The 7851-nt window shown below is 42.3% G+C and overlaps 1 protein-coding gene across 1 annotated transcript; it reads right to left on the bottom strand.

Annotated features, from left to right (window-relative positions):
• Positions 1-1671: 1671 nt before the first annotated feature.
• CGAS (cyclic GMP-AMP synthase) lies at positions 1672-7463 on the bottom strand. The gene is made up of 5 exons (XM_059835609.1): positions 6909-7463; positions 5780-6002; positions 4741-4986; positions 3308-3410; positions 1672-2169 (listed from the first exon to the last, which is right to left on the bottom strand). The coding sequence occupies exons 1-5, from the start codon at positions 7461-7463 to the stop codon at positions 1827-1829; spliced, it is 1470 nt and encodes a 489-aa protein (XP_059691592.1). The 3' UTR covers positions 1672-1826.
• Between the last annotated feature and the right edge of the window lie 388 nt (positions 7464-7851).

The following is a 7851-nucleotide window of genomic DNA, read 5'->3' as shown; positions in this document are numbered from 1 at the left end:
TTTTTTTCTAGTTAAATGCTGTATTAATATATAAGAATGTAAAAGATAATTTTTCTTTTTATTTTCAGAGAACTGGATTAGTGAATGTAAGCAATGTTTGTCAGTGTGGCTTCCAAATACGGTATTTTTGCATTGATATGCCACACCTGCCAGTGGCATGCAGAAGTATTTCCAAGGATAACTTTGTTACTTAAAAACTGCTCTGTTTGCAGTAACTGACGTTTGCTGAAGCAAGTTCTCCTTTTTTTTTTCTTTTTATTTTAAAACTTAACATTGAAAGTAATTTTTGTTAAGACTTGTGTCTCAAGCTTTTTTTGAGAGAAGTCCACATTTCCTCCTAATTGAGGAGAGCATAACAAGTAGTATGTGTTCATGGTTAACTGGAAGAAAACCAGCTTCTACTTTTGTTCTCATGGGTGTAATTTTCTAGCTTAAGGAAGAAAAACAGTTTACTAGAGCAATGTTAACGAAGTCATGAAGAAAAAATACATTTGAAGGTCATCTTTTATTTCAGATAAAGTGGATTTCAAATTTTACGTTTGGATGTAAGGTTCTCTCACACAGAACCCTAATGATAATGGGGTGTGTTTTCAGTCTTTGGAAGTTTCGTGGGGAAGGAGCTATTCCTTCATATGACACTTGGTCTGAACTTGTTTACTCGTGTGTGATATGAGTAAATGAAAAGCTAATAAACTGAATCTAGTGCAATGAGAATATTTTAATAAAATTCATCTCCAAATGTTCTTCTGGCCTTTCCTCTTTTTTATTTGCTCATAATTGAGGTGAAATCTGGGCATGATTTAAGCCAGTAGGTTACTGTGCCTTCAAAAAGTAGGCTAAAAACATGGACTTCCACTGGCTTCCTTAAGAAAAACCAAAAGATGTATTTACTTAGAGCACAGCAGTTCCTAAATGCTGTGTATTTATTACCTGCACAATTTTACTAATAGGAAATATTATAATTACTCTGTTTTCCTAACACACATACTCTTCAAGATAAGAAAAATGGAACTGAATTCTGATACAGAGAATGTCAGATTCATGCTGCGTTTTGGTTTTGATAACCTTTCACGTGGAGACTTTTCCTCCTTGATATGGGTTGAAGATACATTTCTTTCTACAAGATTTGTCACACAAATGCTCATTGGCATAATTAATTTTTACTCTGTTGTAGCACATTAGATGATGATGATTGCTTCCCGTCCAGAGTCCAGGGAAAAGACTAACTTCCAAAGCAATTCTGAAGACTCAGAAAAGATAAGTTACTTCAGGAACTTCCTATTATTTTGATACCATATTCTCTTTTTCTGTTCACTGTTGCTGGTGATTGTCTTCTGCAAAAGGTCTTCATCCACTCAGTTGATCTGGAGAAGTTGTTCTGGTTTATGGCAAAGTAACTCCAGTGACTTTTTTGTTTTTGAAAGCAAGAGTGTGTTTTGGATATTCTGCAGTGGATCTTCATTTTAAATTAAAAAATGGTCATTTTTCACTTCACCCAGTCATTGGTGCCTTTTATATTTGGAATTGTAGAAATTGCATGTGGGAGATTAACTACTGCAAAATCTTTTATACGTTCTTAGTACATCTTGAAGATATTTTGCAGGTGACATCCACACTTGGATAGGGAAGATGAATTTTCCTTCAAACGTCCTATTTCTTTTAAGGGTTATAGCTAAGCAGCGTGACTGAAATAGGCATTTTTCTCTTAGTGTTCTTGATTTCGTTGTGTTTTTTGTAGTATCTGAGTTACTGAGGTGCAGAACTTCCGGTTTTAAATACGCAAATCTACACGACTTGCTTTCAGATAGCTACTGTAAACAATGTTTTTAATACCTCTCCTGAAATATTGGGAATCTGTTGTTCAATTGATAGTTTATTTGTCTTGAAAGGAAATCTCTGCTCGCTTTATCTTCCAGGCTGAGCAAGTTGTATTGGGGAATAAAAAAGTGTGGCAACTGAGACTTTTGAAGGCAATCCAGAAAATACCCCAGATATCTCTGAAAGCAATAATCCAGGTCTCCCAAATGCCAGTCTGTGTCATTTGGCCACATGACACATGAGTGGAAAAAAGCAGTTTTGGCATGATACGAACAGAATTTTTCCAACTCTTTTGTGTATTTCATTTTAAGTTGCTCTAGAAGATACTTCAGAAGCTTAAGACAACCTTTCCTGTTAAACAAATAAGAATTTATTAGGTACCTTCTGCATAGCCAGTTCTAAATATGTATTTTAGATATTTTAATACACATTATTCGTGGAAGCAATAAAAATGTTCTTGCTTTAATAGGGTAACATTTTTCAATAATGTTTTAAATAAAACCTGAAAATAAGTGCAGCAATAGGCTGGATAATCCTTGAACTACTGTATGTGAAGTCAAATTCTAGCAATGAAGGATTTCTACTTTAAGCAATAGGTTTTGTGCAAGCACCACTTTCACTGGTAGCCACAGCAACACAGAAATGCAAAGCATTGGTCAGCAGCGTGCTTGCAGGGTAGTCTCCCAGCTGCAGATGCTACCAGTATAACATGAACTTGGAGCACTGCTTAAGATTAAAGCTGCCCTTCTGGCTTGGATTTACACTGAAGGAAATGGCACAACCTTCCTGAGGCATGCCAAGAGGGGAAGAGGTATATATAGTTAAATACACTGCTAGGTAGGGGCACAGCATGTCTGATAATATTCATAAAGCAAAGACAAAAAGAATTATGCGTTAGTTCTCTTGTGCCTTTCTTGATTCAGTACAAGATGTAAGTAAACTAGAAGTTGGTTTGCCATTAAGGAGGTTTTGTACTTCATGTGGGTTTTCTTCTTTCTCTTTGAAGAAATGGGAAAACCAGTTTTTATGGGAGTGAAAAATCATTTATTCATCCTGATCCAATTCAGCAGTTCTTATCTCACCATCATTTTAGAAATTGTCTTGGTATGAAGTGTAATTTTATTCCCAAAGCTCAGAAAGCTGAGTCATCAGACTTTTAAGCTGGTTCTTCTAAACAGGACTGAGTTTGGGAAAGATTATTTAACAAGTCATATCTTTTTGCTTTCTAAGGCAAGTCTGGAGTGTAAACCTGCAATGTAATTTGTTTCCACCTCTCGCTGAGTAAATGCAAGTCAGATGTTCAGCGAGTACATGCAACATTCTACTGCTGTAGAAGAATGATGCCTAAATTCTTGATGCCTTATTCTTGCTCCCTATTATGAGTAATTAGTCTTAGTTTAACATTTAAGAATTTGATCGGAAACAGTGCTAGACTGTGCTAGCGTGGCTCACACAGCCTTAAAGTAAAATACTCATATGAAATACCAACCTACAGCACTTCGGTCCATCAGATTCACAACATGTCTTTGAGCTGCCGTGGTTGTTCATCATGGCCTTCTCAATATGTGAGAAAGAGAGTCGCCAGGTGTTTCCTAAAGTTGAGTACAAAATTGTTAAATTTTTATACAGCAGTAAGTATCAGTGTCTGTAACTAGGAAAAAAAAAGACTTTATAATTGACTTAATTTTAAATATCAGCAATTTCTTTGCACTTTAACAAAAAAAACCCCACCATAATTCAGTGACTACAATTAGTTACTCTTCCTTAATTCCCCAGGTGCTCCACATAAAGACAATTAGAATGTTATTAATATAGGACATAGTTAATTTTTTGGATGCTTTAATTATATTCTTAAGGATGTTTGGATTTACTTTAAGCTTAATTCTGAACTTTCCTGCATGTGTTGAACACAATTTGGGGAATTACAGTACTCATACAAATCTACTGCCTTTGAATTTCTGTTCTGTATTATTAGCCTTACTGCATTAACCATTCCAGTTCTGAATAAAATACCCCTTCACTATTGGTTTCAGTTTCTTTGTGCAAGTAATATGCCTGTGAGTTTGTCTTGGGTAAGGTGACTACTCTAAAGCATTTTTGTTCTTCTGGTAATGTTTCTGAAAATGACGATTAACATAGCTCAACCCCATTTTTAAAACATCAGCAATCATTTTTGTAAGACTTGCCCTTGCCTGTTTGGTTCAATTACTCTTTGTGTTTAATTTTCACAGGAAGAGATATCCCAGTAGAGCAGTAATGACTTATTTGGCATTGTTGAGATGGGCACGCTAATTAAAAAAAAAAATACCAGATTGCCTGAACTCTTTTTGCTGAAATAATCAGTTCTTGTAATGCAATGACAAGTTGGGATGTTCCTGCAAACTAATGTAGGCTTGGTGTGACAGTGATATGGAGAAAAAAAAAAAAAGTTGTAGTTAGACCAGAGTTCAGTGAGAAATAATGTATCTTGCTAGAAAAGTACAGAGTTTACTTCCTCCAGAAGTATATAACTTGTGTATACAGTCCACTTACAGGGGTGTTCCCTGCCTTTTTAGAAATCTTTTCATATACTTTTTTTCCTTACAAAGTGAAGGAGTGGATGTTGCTGTTAAGTACAGCACTAGCACAGCAAAGGTCCATATTCATGCACCTGAATTCATAGATGTAATATAATGCTCTTAGGAGTAGCAGAGCAGTTTTGTCTTTAGATTTCAGAACAGGACAAGCAGCGTCACAAATCTCATGTTTTAAAGAGGGATTTCAATTGTCTTTGATCTGGATATATCCAGGATAAGATAAAGATCTGCACCACAAAGGCAGAATACTGAACAGAATCTGGATACACTTTTCACAGCACTTGTAGTGATCAAGTTGTAGAGAAGATATTTCATAACTTAGACTTATTGTCTGTATTTGAGGTACCTCTTAGAACCTTTTCTTTTTTGTTTTCCTTGGCTACTAAATAAAGTGATTTATTTCTGAACTCTCCCCTGACTTTTCTTCCCAGCCACTGTTCAATTTTGAGGCCATCCTGTGTGCTGGGCGGCCAGCTCTGCTGAACTTCCAAAGTCAAGATGATGTCCACTGATATTTCTGCTGGAGGATTTTTGATCTGAAGAGTTATTGCAGGGCTTCCAGCCTTTTTCCTTTTCACAGTTACTTCCACATCTAGTAACAAAGAAGAAATTTATTTTTTTTATATGTATGTATTTATATATCAGAAACTTTTTTTGAAGAATGCTAAGGTTTTTACCTTAGGAAATTTATAATTAATCAAAAGAAATACCCAGGTTCAGTCACTGGCTCTTTATCCTACAGGATATGGATTTTAAATAAAACATTAAGAAGGCCTGTTGAGTTCTATGAAATAAGGAACACTCTTCTTGAACTGCTGTGTTTACTTGATTTACTATATCTACAGAATCAGAAATAAAGTAATGTTTTCCAACTGCTTCACTGTTGAAAACAGTGAGACTAAAGATACTTGGCCACAATGTTTCTGAAGGCTTTGGAGAAGAAGAGGACCCTAAAAGGGAATATGTTTTCTATATAGATGGATATAAAATACTAGGTAATGTTTAAAAAAGCTCTTCCTTTTGCTACTAGTTCAGCAAACGGTTCTTTGTATATGGCAGATAGATTCAAAATGTATAGGTCATGTACGAAGTACCAAGCATGCAATAGAACCCTTAATATTCATTATTTTCATGTGGAAAGAGGATGGCATAGTGGAGCAATAGGTTAATCACATAATATGATTAGCTCTGATGTATTTGTATTCTTAGCACAAGAGCAAACTTGACAGGAGGGGTTACAGTTACAGCTATGTCCAGAAGAGACAGCTGACTGGGGCGGGGGAGGAGGGTGGAAACCACATTTTACTAACAACAGGGCAATGCATATATGCAATTTAATTGGATTTTTAGCACTCCTAGGTGAAGCTTGTTCTCTCAGTACTTACTTTTAATGTTTTTTACTTCTCGTTTAATAATTTCTCTTAGCGCTTGAAGCATTTTAAGGGCTGATAATTTTCCATCTTCATCTAAAAACTTCAGCAAATACTTTTCTTTTGGATTTCTTTTGAATGTTAGATAATAATAGGCTCCAGTGTCATCGCATTCATCCAGCTGAAGTCTTGTAACAGGCATTACAAGCATGATGTCAAACTCATTTGGTTCAGATATCTGCAAAGTATGAGAATACAAGAGCCAATGTGCAAACTCATGTTTTATTCTCTTTAGGCTCTTATACCGGTTGTGGTTTTATCTACAACTGCTTTGGTCTACTTTTCATGTCTGGTGCAAAATACGAGCTTATTTCTGTGGATTTGTATTACAAGATTGCTGTGCATTTGAGTGGAGAAAAGCAATTTACTGATCGCAGTTTATTTCCCAGCTGTCCAACTTACTAATTTTTAAGAGAGCATTAAGATTCTTAAGCTGTTCTAAGTAATGCATAAATGCTGATCTTAGTCATCCTTTTGCACATAGGAATCAGCTGTGAGTTTAAAAAAATGCATTGCTATGCCTGAAGCTGATTTTTAAAAAATAAAGTGTCCCCATGTTAAACTTTGTTTCAGATTGAGCTGGAACCAGAAAAAAGGCGTTGCTGTTTCTCCTGCTTTTTAGAAAAACTATAAATAAACTAAAAATTGGCACAGAGCCTTTCATGCGGTGCTATACCAGACTCGTCCTCCGCTTACGCTGGGCTTACCTGCGTGCTGTGCAAGGGCAGGGGCTTGCTGCGGCTTTAAAGCGAGTCCCGTTCAGGCAGCGTCTCTTACTAAACGCACATACATTCATTTTCCAGTAAGTTAGCTATTTTATAATTAATTGTTAATTAACGTAGTAATCCTTAAAGTCTTGTCGGGAAGGGCCACCTTACAGCCGTTCTCAAGCGGCAGGAGCGGCGCTTGGCGGGCTCCGGGGCTCCACCTGCTGCCGCGGACACCGCCCGTTTCCCCCCGCCTGCGCTGCCGCCCCAATCCGGAGCCCGGCGGGCGCCCGGGGTGCGCCTCTCCCGCCGGACCCCCGGGCGGACCGGCGGGAGAGGCGCTGCCGGCACCGGAACGGCCGCGCCCCCGCACCCACCTTGACGCGTTCGTAGTAGCTGCCGGCGCCCAGCCGCTCGATGGAGCTGAAGCTGCCGTCCGTGCTCCGGATGGCCTGGATCAGGTGCGAGACGACCTGGTTCACCAGCGCCGACGCCTCGGACACGTCCTGGCGGCCCAGGCTGAGCCGCGACAGCACCTCCCGGAGGCGCAGGGCGCCCGCCGCCGACGGGGGGCGGCGGGGGACCACAGGGGCTGCGACCGCCCCGTCGGGCACCGCTGCTCGGTTCCGCGCCGCGGGGGCTCTGGCGGCCGCTGCCCTGCCGCGACGAGCGGGGGGCGGCTCTCCGCCGCCCGCTGCCGGGCCCGCCGGCAGGCCGCTGCCGGCGGAGGCGCGTCGCGCCGGGCGGCCGCGCTGTGCGGTGGGTCCGTCCCTCCGCGGCGCCCCTCGCGTCGCTGCGCGGCCCGGGCTGTCGCCTGCGCCGCGGCCCCGCGAGGCGCTGCGGGCGGCGCCCCTCGCCGCGCCCCGGCCCCGCGAGGCTGCGGGCCGCGCCGCCCGCCTGCCCCGCTCCCCTCTGCCGCCGGCGCCGTCCATGGCCTCCGCTCCCTCTCCGCACCCGCAGGACAGCGAGCGCGGCCCCGCGGGAGGGGGTTTCCCGCCTCTCGCCTCAGGCGAGTTCCTCTTCCAGGCAGCGCGCCTCCGCCGAGGAAACGAAACCCTCGCCGGGCGGAGGGGACGAGCCGCCCGCGCTCTCCTGCGCTGCCCGGCTCTGCCTGCTTCTGCCCGGGCGCGGGAAAGTTCCGACAGCGACAGCCGGGCCGGGCCGGGCCATTCGAGGGGCGCGGCCGCTCGCCTCCCTCCAATCCCCTGGGTGCGTTTTCCCGCTCGCGGGCGGCCCCACCTGTCCGCGGGGCGAGGGCACGTGAGCACCGCGGCCGCCCTGCCTCACCAGCCGCTCGCTACCGCCAGAGCGGCGGGCCAG

This window comes from Gavia stellata, chromosome 2 (genome assembly GCF_030936135.1).
Source record: "Gavia stellata isolate bGavSte3 chromosome 2, bGavSte3.hap2, whole genome shotgun sequence".
Taxonomy (NCBI): domain Eukaryota; kingdom Metazoa; phylum Chordata; class Aves; order Gaviiformes; family Gaviidae; genus Gavia; species Gavia stellata.
Note: the sequence above shows the minus strand (reverse complement) of the source record. Positions and strands in the feature narration are given on the sequence as shown.

Excerpts from the sequence above, each read along its gene's own strand:
- CGAS (XM_059835609.1), bottom strand. The coding sequence starts at position 7,463 with ATGGACGGCGCCGGCGGCAGAGGGGAGCGGGGCAGGCGGGCGGCGCGG. Across the intron at positions 6,003-6,908 it reads GCTACTACGAACGCGTCAAG|ATATCTGAACCAAATGAGTT; the intron begins GTGGGTGCGGGG and ends CATACTTTGCAG. Across the intron at positions 2,170-3,307 it reads GATGGACCGAAGTGCTGTAG|GAAAGGTTGTCTTAAGCTTC; the intron begins GTTGGTATTTCA and ends TTTGTTTAACAG.